This window comes from Vulpes lagopus, chromosome 3 (assembly GCF_018345385.1).
Source record: "Vulpes lagopus strain Blue_001 chromosome 3, ASM1834538v1, whole genome shotgun sequence".
In the NCBI taxonomy this organism is placed as follows: domain Eukaryota; kingdom Metazoa; phylum Chordata; class Mammalia; order Carnivora; family Canidae; genus Vulpes; species Vulpes lagopus.
The window spans coordinates 104,245,988-104,261,273 of record NC_054826.1 but is presented as its reverse complement, the minus strand read 5'-3'; the positions used below and the strand labels follow the sequence as shown (position 1 = coordinate 104,261,273).

The window sequence follows — 15,286 nt, the reverse complement described above, 5'->3', positions numbered from 1 at the left end:
CTTTCTTGGGATGCCGGCTTGAGGCCCAGTACGGATAAGGGCTGCAAGGAAAGGGGGTCTTGTTCTCAGAGCTCACGTGGAGCCCCAGGGCCATCAGCGGCCTCCTGACAGGTGCCCGGGAGGAAGGGGGTGCCTTCCAGAGAGACAGGGCCTCTCAGGCTCTGGCAGTACCGACCATGGCAGTGGGAGTAGCAGATCCCCTGGGAGGTCTAGAAGCCCTGGGGAATGCCAGGGGGGCAGGGTTCATCAAAACCCCTGGTATAGCTCCAGTAACAGGGGAGAGAGCCCCATTTCTGATGCAGAGACACCTTGGTTGCTGTGGAACCGGGCTGGCTGTTCCGCACCTAACCTTGGACTCTCGCCAGGCCCCCCTCGCCAGAGCAGCGATTCTCTGGCTGATTCCCCCACCAGCCCAGGAACCACTGAGACACAGCCGGCGGCACGGTCAGCCCAGGTACCCAGGACGGGTCCTGGCTCCATCCCAGCCCACGGGGCATCACTGATACCTCTTCGACTGGACTTTGCTTCGTACCTGGTTTCCCTCATTAGCGTAACATTTGAGGACTAACTGCTCAACCTCTACTTGAAAACCATGCCCAGAATCTTTGGTACGATTCATAGTGGCCAGGAGCAAAAAGTCCTAGCAATGGGGACTCGAGGCAGGCCTGACGGGCATGGTCACCACATCTGGGTGCCTGGCCCCAGCTGGCGGGGTGTGGGGAGAGGGAGCTGTGTGCCCCAAGGCCCTTCCAGCCTTCTGCGTGGAGGTCCTGCCCTCCACCGGAGCTGGGAGCCAGGACGGGATCCCCAGGCTCAGAATGGGCTCCTGGAGCTCAGGACTCTCCGTCTAGGTTCCACTGGTGAGAGCACAACCGGCAAATCTCCATGTTGAGTCTCCATCCGGCCATCCCTCAACACAACTGGAGAGATTCGGGTCAGCCTAAAGATAGAACTTCCTCGCTGCCAGGGTTATGAGGGTGTGATGGGGAACGGTGCCAGGTGTCCCTTGGACACCCAGACCCTTGCCTGGAGTCGGTGACATGCTTCCCGACGGCAGGGGGGTGGACCGGCATTCCTGGAGAGGGTCACGCGTCGTCATCCGGCCTCCCTGGAGGCCAGCCAGCCACCTTCTCCCGGTCCCTGCCAGCGCCGGAGCAGGAAACCATCGCAAAGTGATTTCTCCCTCCAACAGTGCTGTACATCATGTTTTTTAATTTAAAAAGATGCCCAGTGGAAGCATAACAGACCATTAAATGTTTGGATCCCTAATTAACTCCAGAGCAGCCGGAGCTGTGGGGCCTGGCGGGAGGAGGGATGGAGCAAGCCCGGCGTCGTTACAGGGGTGGGGGAGCAGGACTCCGGCCCCCAGCCCTGCCCGTGGTGTCTGCTACCCTGGGCACCCGAGCCCACCTTCCTGGGCCAGGTGGGAGCTGGGGCTTGTGCACACACAGCCCTGGGCCGCAGCTCAGGTTCCAGCTCCAGGGTTTCCTCTGGAGACTGAGGGGTGAGGCCGGATTCTGCATTTTTGACAAGCAGTGTGGTGGATGTGGATGCTATGTTCCCCTGCCTTACTCTGGGAAAACCTTGGCTTGCTGGCTGTCCAGGCTTTTGGAGCCTGTTTCCCTACCTGTCTTACTGGGGGGGATACCCCCCTGGACATCGGGGAAGGGGCTCCCATGCCAGAGACACTCGCTGCATATGGGGTCCTGGAGGAAATGTGAGGGTACTGTCGTTTTGCACACTTGCCGCTCGTCCCAGGCTCGCTAGGTGGACTGAGGCCCCTGAGGCCTGGGCTCCTGTGGACCACCCAGGGGCACCTGGCGGGTGGGTTGGGTGGGCACTCCACACTCTTCCCAGGCCCTATCCCTTCCCCAGCAACCTCTGCATCCTGGCGGGGTGGAGGGCACAGTGTGGGTGACAGACTCTCTACCTCATGCCTCCCAGAGGACTAGGCCCAGGCCAGCTGAGGTCGGGGGCTTGCCACACCGACCCTGTAGCCAAGTCCTGAGACTCCAGCCCTGCTGAGTCAGCACGGCTGGACCGCTGACCGTGGTAGCTCGTGCCAGCCTCCGAGGATAAATAGGGAACAGGAACAGAGAGGGCAGGTTCAAGGTGGGCAATGAGCCCGGGGACAGCACTCACGGGGCCCTGGTGGGGCGGCACCAGGGCAGGTGGCTCACTGAAGTAGAAAACCCCACAAGGCCTGTCTAGCTGGCCTGCTTGGTCCACCCACATGGCCTTGAATGGTGCATTCCCTCTTCCATCCATCTGAGGCCAGGGGGCCACTGGAGAAGGGAATGTAGTCATAGAGCATCCCTGTACCAGGCAACACGCTGGAAGCTTCAAATGATACGGTCATGTAATCCTTGCCATAGGGCTGCCAGGGAGCTGCCCGGGTGATCTCCATTGGCCAGAGGATGGAGCAGGCCCAGAGAGGTTAAGTGACTCGTCCAAGGTCACACTGCCAGAGTGTGGCAGAGCCAACATTCGTGTCCTGGCATTAGGGTGGGCAGGCCTGGCCCCACATGGGCTCAGCTGGCCCTAGGCCGTGCCGTCCGCCTTGTGGTCGCACCTCCCAGCGGTGCCTGTCACGGCCCTGGAGGCTCTGCCGCAGAGCCAAGCTGCAGCCGCAGACAAACATTAGCAGTAAACATGATCTATCGGCCAAACATTGGGGCGGTAAAAAGTTACCGATCTATCACTTTCCACCCATCTCCCCTCCCCCCCATGCGCCTGGCCCTCGGCCCGTTTCCCTCTGGACGCGCAGAGTCTGGCCTTCAGCAGAATCCCTGGCTGGGCGCTGGCCGCCCGTCTGGGTGCAGTGACGAGCAGAGGGATGGTGTTTTTAGGCAGATGCCTTCCCGTCCGGCATGGCTGTGGTGATTATGCAAATCCGGCCATAAGAAGTTTAAGAGCCTGGAACCACCATATTTCTTTATTTCATTAGTGGCAGCACGGCTGCAGGGTTGAGGTGACGGAACAGACGTGGTGCCAGCCTCACAGGCACCGAGCCGTCGTCCCCTGGGCGGCAGAGGGGCTCCCCACCGTGGGCAGCGTGCGTGAGCGCACTCATGGAGGCGTCAGGAGGGTCGGGCGGGCGTGCGGTCAACAGACCCCACACGGGGCACACGAGGCCCTGGACACCTCTGTGCAGAAGAACTCTCGGAGGCACCCGGCCCAGACCCAGCCCAGCCCTTTGCTTAACGTTACAGGGAGGGAAACTGAGTCTGGGAGCAGTCCAGGCTCAGGCAGGTCCTCCCTGCTGCTGCCGATTCTCTGCACAACCCCAGGACTGAGAAGAAGGAGGGGTCCCTCCCGCAGCCCAGTTCCACCATTGCAACTGGAGCCCTCGGGAGCGGAGAGCCCAGGCTCCTGTCCTGTCCTGTCCTGCCACCACGCCCCTCCACACCGGTCCCGGGGCTCCTGCCACAGCATTGCCTATCACTGCCCACTTCCTGGACGCCCCACACTCCCCAGACTAGGGCTGTTCCCTGATCACATGTGCCTTCCGCCTCTGCCCTCTCTGCCTGCGATGCTCCTCCTGCTCCTCCGATGCTCATGCTCCTCAACCCCTCTTCACTGCCTAACAAATTCCTTCAAATGGCACCTCCTAGTGGAAGCCTTCCCTGATTGCCCTCAATTTTGCCACACCTTCCTGGCACCACGCAGGCCTCTGTCTCGTTCCTGCCAGTCTGTACGTGCCTAGGGACACCCGATGCCTGGTGTGAAAAACAAGGCAGATGTTGGACCAGATGTGTGTGTGACAACCCCATGCTTGTGTCTAAGTATTTTCTGCCACCTGGGGTGGGTGTGCTGGCCCCCCCCTCTGAGTTGTTGACAGCTGCCCCCCAATCCAGGCAGGATGCTGCTTTAGGAGCCAGATTTCTTTCCTTCTAGGGTCCTCTTCGTGCTCGTTCTCTCCCACCTCCCTATAATAAGGTGCCTTTGAATGGCCACCTGATGCATCGCCACCTGGGATGGGCCCCCTGGCCTCAGCCTGCCCACTGGCTCCCATGTGAATGCACCTGCTGGGCAGGCTTACCCTTCCCATGGCTTGCCAAACAGGGCTCCTCACCAGAAGTCGCCGTGGGGTCCCCCAGTGTCCCCTCTCCAAAGCAGCTCAGCACCTAGCCCATTTTCAGTAGAATCCGGCCTCCCCATCTCCGCTCGAGGTTCCATCTGTGCCCCCAGGTCTGCACACCCAGGGACCAAGGAGTGCTGTCCACCCCTGCCGGCTGTATCCACCCCCAGACCCGTGCCTGGGGACTCACTGTGAGCACCTACCCCTCCCCGCAGGCCGGGATAGGGCTAGATGCCACCGCGGCAGCCAGGTGGACCCTCGACAGGGAGCTGTGGGGTAGGTGGCTGAGTGACCTCAGGCCAGCTGACCTCAGTGACCCCTGTCAGACCCTCACAGACACACATGAATACGCATGTGGGGACACGTGAGGGCAAACACAGGATATGTGTGGGGCGCTCAGCTTGCTGTTCTGCAAAGTGAGGACGTCAAACAGACCTGTGTTCCTTGTCCTGCTGGATGTGTCACAATCCGCAGATCAGAGGAGGCCAGGGCTGGAGTGGCCACGGGGACGTGTGGCTGCGTGGGCAGTGTGTATCCTTGCAGCTCTCTCTCACCGGCCTAAAGAAAGCCAAGGGGGTGGTGTTCTGGGGAAGGAGCAAGCGCCTTGGGGGCGGGGGGTGGTGGTGGCGGGAGGCAGATTTTATTCCCATTTCAGAGCTGAAGTGTCCCAGGCTCCCTTCTCTGTTGAACTGCAGGGAGCCACTCTGGGCCAGAGACGTCCAGCACCTGGCAGGACGCAGGGCCCCTGCTCTGGAGCCTGTGTCCTGATGAGGGGAGACCAGCAGTGAATAGGGAAGTAAATAAGCAAGTCCCAGGCAGGGGTGCTGTAGCCAACAGGGGGGAGAGTGGCACTGTGGGGTGAGCTGTTGGCTATAGGATCAGAAGCCAGAGCGCCGTGGGGAGGAAACGGGGCACAGTGGCCCTGCAGCCAGAGGGATGGGGGTGGTGTAGGCGGGTGGATGGGGCCCCATCAGGCAAGGCCTGGCAGGTCCTGGGGGAGCCTGGGTTTTCCTCCACTTGTTGAAGAACGGATGTCATCCAGGGTCATGGGCGGGGATGCTGGACTGGCAGGATCCCTTGACAGTGCTCCACGGCCCCTGTGGCTGTGCAGGGGAGAGAGGATGCTGGGCAGCAGGAGACGAGGTGGGAGCCGCGGGCATCGGCCCAGCAAGAGGTGGTGTGGCTTGGACCAGTGTGGCTGCAGTAGCAGGGGCCCGAACAAGATTCCAGAAACCCTGTGAGGTGCAGTGGACACTTTTGCTTCTGGGCTGGGCATCAGGAGCAAGGGAGTTGGGGGAAAGCAGAGCACATTCAAGGGCGGCGCATCCATTTTGGGTTTGAGGAATGTGGTGCAGGTGGGCTCGAGCTCTGAGGGAGGCATCTGTGTGTCAGGGGGCTGGGCACACTGGGGGGCTTGAGACCCCCCACACCCCACTGGGAAAGTGAGCAGAGAAGTGCAGGCTGAGGTCAGAGCCTAGTCCCCGGGACTGTGGAGGGAACTGACGGGAGAGGCAGCAGCTCGGACCAGGAGTGGGAGGAGCTCCAGGAAGGGGCTGCTGGTTACCTGGGCCAGGTATGCTGTGGGACCAGGAGAAATAACACACACTATGCCCCTCGAGCTGGCAAGACAGGTTGCCTGTGACTGCTCGGAGGGTGCAGGGTGGTGCTGTGCTGGAGCGGCTGGAGCTGGAAAACTGCTGGCAGCCCCTTTCAAGAAAATCAGCCACAATGGGGGGAAGGAGATGGGGCAGTGGCTGGAGGGTATTCTGGCCAAGCAGTTCCTGTGGAAGGTTCTGGAACTATGCTGTCCAGTAGGACAGCCACTAGTCATAGTCCTAATGCCCAGTAGCCACACGGGGCCAGGGCTCATCCTGTTGGACAGCCCCGCAAGCTGGCAAGGATGGTGTGGATGGAGAGACACTGATGCTGTGGGAGGAGGAGCTGGCAAAAGGATCCCAGGCCTGCAGGGGAGCGGGCAGCAGGTACAGGTGGGATGAGGGGCAGGTGAGGGTGGAGGCTGCTGGGACACAGACCTGTGTACCCCACCGGCCCAGTACACATTCTGCAGGTGTCCTGGGTACAGTTGTGGAATGAGTGACCAGGTGCAGAGGACAGGTGTGTATATGTGGAGAAATTAGTGGTAAAGGGGGCAGGGGCTGGTGTTGGAGCCACTTATAGATGACTAATCGATGAACAAGTGGGGGGGCGGTCCTGGGGATGGCGTGTGATCCAAGCAGAACCCTTCTGGGGGACTCGGCCACTTCCCTGGGCAGGTGTTTCTTAAGACCCGTTGGACGGCATCCTGTCCCCCATACCCTGGGGTGTTAGCTCCTATGCTCAGGGAGCCTCCTGGAGGGTTGAGGCACCTGCTGGTGCTGACACCCAGCCCCCACCCCAACAGGAGGAGGATGGAGCCACTCACAGTGTGACCTTGGACAAAGCCTCAGTTTCTCATCTATAGAGTGCGTTGTGGAAGGAGAACCCTGGGGTCCCTCTGACACCAGGTCCTGGGAGCTATCAAAAGGACAGCGGGGACCAGCCAGCAGGGTCACACCCGACTCCTAGCATATCCCTCCACCTGAGGCCAGGTGAGGTGAGAGAAGACTCCCATCCCCCATAGGCCTGGCTCCCCCGCAGCCCAGAAGTGAGAGCAAGACACCCGCCAGGCCAGAGGGAGCAGCGGGGTGGAGACATGCCCCGTCCTCAGGGCCAGGGTCCAGCGCTGCCCCGCTCAGTACACACAGGCCAGTCTGGTGGAGTCGAGACCGGTCCCTAGAACCATGTGCCACTCACAGGTGCCACATTCCCGGACCATCACACTGGGATGGGCGGTGCCCGCGGGAGCAGCGGTGAGGGCTGGGCTGGCCAGTCTCACAGATGCTGGCACACCACGTGTGCATGCTTCGACAGAGCCGTGTTCACTAGAGGTACATGTGTCCACATGCACTAACATGGTTCCGAACACGTGTCGATACATATTCACCCTCGCACATGCAGACCTGGTGTGTGCACCCAGGACAGAGCCCAGCACACGTGTGCAAGCCCGCACGCCCACAAACCCGCATGTACTTGCAGCTCTCTGGAGCCCCCAGGTCAGCCTAGCAGTGGCACAGCCGCCACCACGGTGCCGAGTGGCCCTGGGAGGGGGGCAGGGAGAGGCTGGTAGCCAGGGGGCCCCTATCCCTCCTCCGCAGGCGCCTGCCTGTGATAAGGCTTCTTCAGGCCCTGTAATCCTCCTTAACTTGACTTTGGGTTATTTTGAGCAAGAGATTAAAGGTGATTACAATCAGCATTGCTGAGGCGCCACACTTCCTAGACAGGCCTGCTCCACGCACCTGCTTCCGGAGGCAGGAGCCAGACTGACCCACACTTCCCTCACCTCCCACCCTTTGCCTTAGAGGCACTTGCTCGTTGGGGGGAACGGGTCCCCTCGTGGAGGTGCCGGCTGTGCAGGCACGCGGTGCAGGCAGGCAGGTGTTGCATGACGGTGATGCGCTCTGTGCTCCCCACAGGACAGTGGATGGGCAGTCAGAAGCCAGGCTGTGCAGGGACCCCAGCATCCCCCGAACAGGCTTCCTCCCTTGGGCGGGGAGGCGACCCAGACCTGCCCCATCCTACCCTTGGAGCCACTTGCGAGTGGGCCCAGAGAGACCCAGTGCTTTGCGGGGCATCGCACAGCATCGGGGCCCACCCCGTCTGATCTCTATCTGTCCCCTCTCTGCAAATCAGAAATAGACTCTTCCCCAGGAGCCAGATCAAAATGGTGCTCTATGAAGTTTCCAAAGGGGAAGAAAATCCATTTCACATCATTATATTTTGTTCCCTAATTTAAGCTGCCTCAGTACAGACTAGTTGCGAACGTCAATATCCGTGAAATACACTCAGCTGGCTGCCGGCCAGGCCACAGAGCAGTTACAGAGGCCGCCATAAATCCAAATATTAACAAGGAAACACACGCCGGTTCGTCTGTCCTGCGGGAGATCTACGAGGGGCAGAGGGTGGGTCCCGCAGACTGGAGGTCCTCCCGTAGCTGGGGCAGGCATCCCCGGGGAGCTGCGTCCAGCCACATCTCCCTGCCCACAGGGCTCCCTGGCTGGACACGGGCGGGGGAGGGGGCCCAGCCTGGGGATGCCCAGGGTCCAGCGGGGCGGCGGGCACCAGCACCTCACATCATGTACTTGGGAGCTGGCTGGCAGGGCTGGGAGGGCTCGGTCCTCGCCTGAGCCTGGGCAGAGGTTTGGGGGGTGCCTGGGGGATTCCTGGCAGAGGTGCTCCTTCCTTCCAGGCCTTTCTGCCAGGATCTAGGCACGAGGGGTGGTGACAGCCTCCAGTCCCCAGGGACCATCCAGCTGGCTAATTTGGGGACATGAGGACCAGAGAGGAGTGATGTGCCCCTGGTGAGAGGGCTCAGGCCCAGAACCTAGCCGTCCTCGGTGCCCAGCTGCCTCCCTGCACCTCCCTGCACCTCCCTGCAGAGGAGCCTGAGGAGACCGGACCTGAGGGCTCTGGAAGGATTTGCGTCCTGCCAGCTGAGGACCCTTGAGCTGGGGCTCAAAGCACCCTCTGCAGGCGGCTGTGAGTGCTCCCGGGAGAGGATGTCCTGTCTTCCATCACCTAAGGGGCCCTCAGGCACACGGTTCTTGGTTCCCGGAGCCACCATCACTCTGAGCTGGGCCAAGCATTGAGGTTTTGTCCACTCTGAGAGGAACGGAGGTAGGGGCCAGGGAGGGCTTAGGACTGGGGCTTCTCTCCACTGTCCTTCCTCAAGCACAACCCGTACTGAGCACCTCAGTCACCCTGCTTCATCCCAGCATCCCACGGGCTCCCCGAATGCGCCTCCTTGTTTGACCGGGAAGCTCAGCTGGGCCTGGCGCAGGGCCACAGCATCTCCTGACTGCTTTCCTTTTCTGTCTTGCCACAGGACCACGGAGCTGGAGGCGCAAGGTGAAGCTGTCGGGACGCTCAGGCCAATGGGGGAGGAAGCCAGGGCCTCGACAGGACGCGGGCAGATGATCAGGGGCGTCTGGCAGTGAGGGAGGCGGCCCGCTCCCAGCACCCGCGCCACGCCACCATGCGGTCTGGGACAGGACACCCCTGAGAGCGCACACACCCTCCCCTCCCACCCCTGTCCCTCTGGGGGCTGCCGCCCAGCCTCCCACCCAGTCCCCCTGGGCAGGCAAAGCGGGGTCTCCCGCGAAGGCGGTCCCCATGGCCGGGTGCCGGTGGGGCGTGCTGTGGGTGTGCATGGCGGCGGCCACCCTGCTGCACGCGGGTGGGCTGGCCCACGGCGACTGCTGGCTGATTGAGGGCGACAAGGGCTTCGTGTGGCTGGCCATCTGCAGCCAGAACCAGCCGCCGTATGAGGCCATCCCGCAGCAGATCAACAACACCATTGTGGACCTGCGGCTCAACGAGAACCGCATCCGCAGCGTGCAGTACGCCTCACTGAGCCGCTTCGGCAACCTCACGTACCTCAACCTCACCAAGAACGAGATCGCCTACATCGAGGACGGAGCCTTCTCGGGCCAGTTCAACCTGCAGGTGCTACAGCTGGGTTACAACCGGCTGCGCAACCTGACGGAGGGTGTGCTGCGTGGGCTGAGCAAGCTGGAGTACCTGTACCTGCAGGCCAACCTCATCGAGGTAGTCACGCCCAGCGCCTTCTGGGAGTGCCCCAACATCATCAACATCGACCTGTCCATGAACCGCATCCAGCGGCTGCACAGCGCCACCTTCGCCGGCCTGGCCAAGCTGTCCGTGTGCGAGCTCTACAGCAACCCGTTCTACTGCTCGTGCGAGCTCCTGGGCTTCCTGCGCTGGCTGGCGGCCTTCACCAACGCCACGCAGACCTATGACCGCATGCAGTGCGAGTCGCCGCCGCTCTACTCCGGCTACTTCCTCCTGGGCCAGGGCCGCCACGGCCAGCGCAGCATCCTCAGCAAGCTGCAGTCTGTGTGCACCGACGGATCCTACGTGGCCGAGCCGCACCCGGTGCCTGGACGTCTGCCCCCTGGCCGCTCGCCACCCCCACCGCCACCGCCACCACCGCCAGAGCCCAGTGAGGCCCCGTGTGCTGATGACGAATGCTTCTCCGGTGATGGCACCACACCACTGGTGGCACTGCCCACACTGGCCCCCCAGGCCGAGGCGCGGCCACTCATGAAGGTGAAGCAGCTGACCCAGAACTCCGCCACCATCATGGTGCAGCTGCCCAGCCCATTCACCCGCATGTACACTCTGGAGCACTTCAACAACAGCCGCTCATCCACCGTGTCCAGGCTGACCAAGCCGCAGGAGGAGATCCGCCTCACCAACCTGTACACGCTCACCAACTACACCTACTGTGTGGTGTCCACCAGCTCCGGGCTGCACCACAACCACACCTGCCTTACCATCGGCCTGCCCAAGCCGCCCAGCCCGCCGGGCCCTGTGCCTAGCCCGTCCACGGCCACCCACTACATCATGACCATCCTGGGGTGTCTCTTCGGCATGGTGCTGGTGCTCGGTGCCGTCTACTACTGCCTGCGCCGGCGGAGGCGCCAGGAGGAGAAGCACAAGAAGGCGGCTGCGGCCGGCAGCCTGAAGAAAACCATCATTGAGCTCAAGTACGGGCCCGAGATGGAGGCACCCGGCCTGGCCCCACTGTCCCAGGGCCCGCTGCTGGGCCCCGAGGCAGTGACCCGCATCCCATACTTGCCAGCGACTGCCAGCGAGGTAGAGCAGTACAAGCTGGTGGAGAGTGGCGAGACGCCCAAGGCCAGCAAGGGCAACTACATGGAGGTACGCACGGGTGACCAGGTGGAGCGCAGGGACTGCGAGCTGGGCCGGCCCGGCCCCGACAGCCAGAGCTCTGTGGCCGAAATCTCCACCATCGCCAAGGAGGTGGACAAGGTCAACCAGATCATCAACAACTGCATCGATGCGCTCAAGTCTGAGGCCACCTCCTTCCAGGGCGGCAAGTCCGGGGCCGTGTCCGCGGCCGAGCCGCAGCTGGTGCTGCTGTCGGAGCCACTGGCCAGCAAGCACGGCTTCCTGTCCCCGGTCTACAAGGACGCCTTCGGCCACGGCCTGCAGCGGCACCATAGCGTGGAGGCGGCCACCGGGCCACCGCGCGCCAGCACCTCGTCCAGCGGCTCCGTGCGCAGCCCGCGAGCCTTCCGCGCCGAGGCCGCCGGCACGCACAAGGCCGCCGCCACTGAGGCCAAGTACATCGAGAAGAGCTCACCTGCGACCGACGCCATCCTCACTGTGACGCCCGCGGCCGCTGTGCTGCGGGCTGAGGCCGAGAAGGGCCGCCACTATGGCGAGCACCGGCACTCGTACCCCGGCTCCCACCCCGCCGAGCCGCCCGCACCCCCCGCACCCCCGCCCCATGATAGCCTGGGTGGCCGCAAGGCCTCCATCCTGGAGCCGCTGACCCGGCCGCGCCCCCGTGACCTGGCCTACTCACAGCTGTCCCCGCAGTACCACAACCTGAGCTACTCTTCCAGCCCCGAGTACACCTGCAGGGCCTCCCAGAGCATCTGGGAGCGCTTCAGACTGAGCCGCCGGCGGCACAAGGACGACGAGGAGTTCATGGCGGCCGGCCACGCCCTGCGCAAGAAGGTTCAGTTCGCCAAAGACGAGGACCTACACGACATCCTGGACTACTGGAAGGGCGTGTCGGCGCAGCACAAGTCCTGAGCCCGCGGCCGGCGCCCGCCCCGCACCTTCCCCGGAACTCGTGATGCCCACGGGACCAAAAAGGACACAAGACCCACTGCAGCTATTCGTAACCCAGAGACTCCCACGCCATGCCACACACACACACACACACACACGTGCACACATGCACAGAGAGACGCACGCACACATGCATACACATGTGCCCACATGCACGTGTGTGTACCCGTGCAGACGCACAGACATGCGCACATGCACATACACGTGCACACACAGACACAAACACGCTTATAGACATGCGTGTGCACACAGACATGCACACAGCCAGTGTGGAAGCCTGGGGCCCGCAGAGAGAGTGGGTAGGGGGCGACGCTGCCAGTCACAACACAAGATGAGCCGCGGCCTCCACACACACACTGGGTGTGCGCACACACACACACACACACACACACACACACCAGGGACTTGAGAAAACTGTGTCTGGGGTTGGGGGTGGGGGAGGGGACTTTTTTTTCATTATCTTTCCTCTATGATTCTTCTCTGCCTTCTTTATCTTCCTCTCTGTCTTTATTTTCTTCCTTTTTTAAAAGAAAAAAATAATAAAAGTAAAGTTCTCTTAAAGACATAAAATACCAGATGTGGGAGGTGTGGCCACGTGGCCGCCGGGCTCCCCTCCACGATTGCCTCGTCCTGGTTTGCTGTGGATTTTCTCCTCAGTCCATCACTTTGCTGCCAACTCTGGAGGCCACCAAAGAGGGGCAGAGCGAATGCAGGCAGTCCGGTGGCCCCCGGGACCTGCCTGGAGCCCTGCAGGGCGTGAGGGGCGTGGGGAGGGCTGTGGCTGGAAGGGGCGTGGGCTGGGAGCATGTGCTCCATCCCCGTCCCTGCTGTACACTGTCGTCGTCTCATTGTACAGAAAAATATTTCTATATTTGCAATGTTTGCTGTAAAACGAGAAAGAGACTATGTCTACTGAAAAAAAAAATCTGCAAAGGGAAAAACCCAAATGCTTGTACTGGGTTTTTACTATGGGATTTAGAGAAAGATTTGGGGTGCTTTTATATGCTGTTTAGTGGTAGTTTTATTGATTTTGGCCTTGGGTTGGGGCTGGGGTTACAAGTAGGGTCACCACTGAGCCCTCCTCCCAGGAGAATAGGAGTGACCCCTGGAGACCACGAGCAGGGTGGTGAGGGGAGGGGGACCTGAGATTCCGCATCGGGCTGGAGCACGTGTGGAGGCTGTGCAGACGGGGCAGGAGGGAGCTAGGGCCATGTGTCTGAGGTGCGTGTGCCCAGGCTGGAAGCCGCGTGGGCGTGAGTGGACAGCCAGAGATGACCGGTGACCGGGGTAGCTTTGCAGGTGAGTGGGAGCAAGCGGAAGAGGGTTGGAGGGTGAGTCAGCATCGGGGTGAGCCAGCCTCTGAGCCCCGTAGCTGGACCCATGGACTGCTGCACACGCACCCCAGCCTCCCTGGTGTGAGTGGGCGAGCGAGTCAAGTGCATGTATGAGCCACATCAGACTATTCACATGCCAAAGAAAAGTCCCTCTCCGTGGCTGGCGCCAGTGCTGCTTGCCACTGAGGCCACGGGCTCCCTCCTGCCTGACCCTCAGGAGCCAGAGCAGGGCCCTCGTGCCCAGCCCCAGCCATGGGTCCCACAGAGCCACCTTCTCGCAGGGGGAGAGAGGGGAGGCTCCCTCTCCCAGCCCTGGGGCTGCCCTACCCCCATCTCCCCACCACCACTGGCCTGGCGACCCCAGGCCTTCCCTGCTCCTTCTTAAGGCCCCTGCCCCACCCTCTCTGCCAAGCATAAACCCAGACTAAACTAATAAAGACCCAATAAGGCATCAAGGGGTGATGCTGGAACTAGACCCCAGAGGCAATGGGGGCTCCGGGGGACATTGGGGCAGGGAGCAGAGATAGAAGCAGGTTTTCAGGGTCGGGCAGGTCAGCAGGAAAGGACGCAGGGCTGGGAACAGCCATGAGACCAGCAGCCTCTGCTTGTATACCTCCAGTGATAGGGAGGTCACCCCTCTCTAAATAGCTGTTTCTAGGTCCCTCCCTGAGATGGAGGGGAAACCAGTGGCTTCCCATAGGGCTTGGCTCCGATTCCCCTGCCTCAGGGGCCATACAGCACTGTGGACAGGGCCAGTCTGCCTCCCACCTGGTCCTGACCTCTGTGCTCAACGACCCCATTAGTGTTCTGCAAACGAGGCTCACGTGGAGTACATGACTAGGGTGGGTGAGCCCTGACTGGCCCTGCTCCAACTGGGCCCCTCCAAAGTGGGTTATCTCTGGGGACTCTGTAGGCCTCCTCCTTACTGCCTGCCCCCATAGGCCCCAGGCTGCCCCAGCCCTGGGTAGCTCCTCACTCTCTGCCAGGAGTCCTGGGAGGACAGCCCAGGGAAGCCTGGTGACTGGAGTGTGGGACCTGGGTAGTGGGGGCAGGAATGGACACAGAGTGGGGAGATCCAGAGAGGGGCCTGCCTGGCCCAAGATCATGGAGTAACGTAGGACAGTCCTGGCTGGGGGACAGAGTGGAGCCAGGCCTCAGCCAGCTGCTCGCTGTCACTGAGAAGATAAAATTGGCTATTTATAGGGAATTAGAAAACAACTGGCACAAAATGGAGGTGCGTGCCCTGGGCAGGTAGGGCAGCTGGCCAGACAGGCCAGGTGTGAGAGGGACACGTCACCACCAAGAGCACTGCCACTGAGCAGGAGCCCAAGGGTAGGGGGCAACCAAGAAGCCCATTCCAGAAGCTCAGACCCTGCCCCCAGGAGCACCCAGGGCCAGACAGAGGTGGCCATATGTCCACTGCCAGGCCGATGCCAGGCCGATCCCCAGACGCATGTGTCACCATGCCCTTGTTTGAAAGAGGTCATAGTGGAGTTGACAGGATTAGACAGCATGGGAGGAGACATGTACTTATTAAGCACCTAATGTGTGCAGAGCTCAGTGCCAAGCACTGTTGGAGCCCAGAGAGAGATCCAACCCTGCCCCCGGCCTTGAGGAGCTCATGGCCATCAAGGCACCCAACGCAGAGGCAGGTAACCCAACTCAGGGTGGCGCAAGACCCAGGAAGCCCAATGAAGCATGGGAACCCCTGCATGGGAAGAACCTGGAAGGCTTCCTGAAAGGGGTGGTGTTTGGACTGGGTAAGAGAACCACAGTGAGGAAAGGGTGGAGGTTACCAAATCAAGAGAGCTCAGCGTCCTCGTGGGCTCAGGACTGAGCTCTGAGTGCAGGATAAAGACCTGAAAGCTGAGCTCTGCCCTGTGTCTGGGATCAGGGCTTGGCGTCCTCGAGGCAGCCTCAAAGGGCAGTGCTTAGTCGGTCGGGTGATGGAGTTCAGAGGCCAAAACCGGAGGCTCAAGCCCAGGTTCTTTTTTTTTTTTTTTAAGATTTTATTTATTCATTCATGAGAGACACAGAGAGCAAGAGAGGCAGAGACACAGGCAGAGGGAGAAGCAGGGTCCATGCAGGGAGCCCGTCGCGGGACTCAATTCCTGAACTCCAGGATCATGACCTGAGCCGAAGGGAGGCG

The 15,286-nt window shown here is 61.4% G+C and overlaps 1 protein-coding gene across 6 annotated transcripts in view; it reads left to right on the top strand.

The window, feature by feature from the left end:
* Positions 1–15,032, top strand: part of ELFN1 (extracellular leucine rich repeat and fibronectin type III domain containing 1) — a 68,464-nt gene extending 53,432 nt beyond the window's left edge. For 5 of the 6 annotated variants that reach the window (XM_041747155.1, XM_041747156.1, XM_041747157.1 and 2 more), the window contains exon 3: positions 9,003–15,032. In XM_041747155.1, coding sequence (XP_041603089.1) covers positions 9,290–11,764 — 2,475 coding nt within the window. In that variant the 5' untranslated portion in view covers positions 9,003–9,289 and the 3' untranslated portion in view covers positions 11,765–15,032. Of the gene's footprint in view, positions 1–8,535; positions 8,657–9,002 lie in introns of those variants that run through there. The other variant, XM_041747159.1, reaches the window with a different exon arrangement.
* Positions 15,033–15,286: the final 254 nt, after the last annotated feature.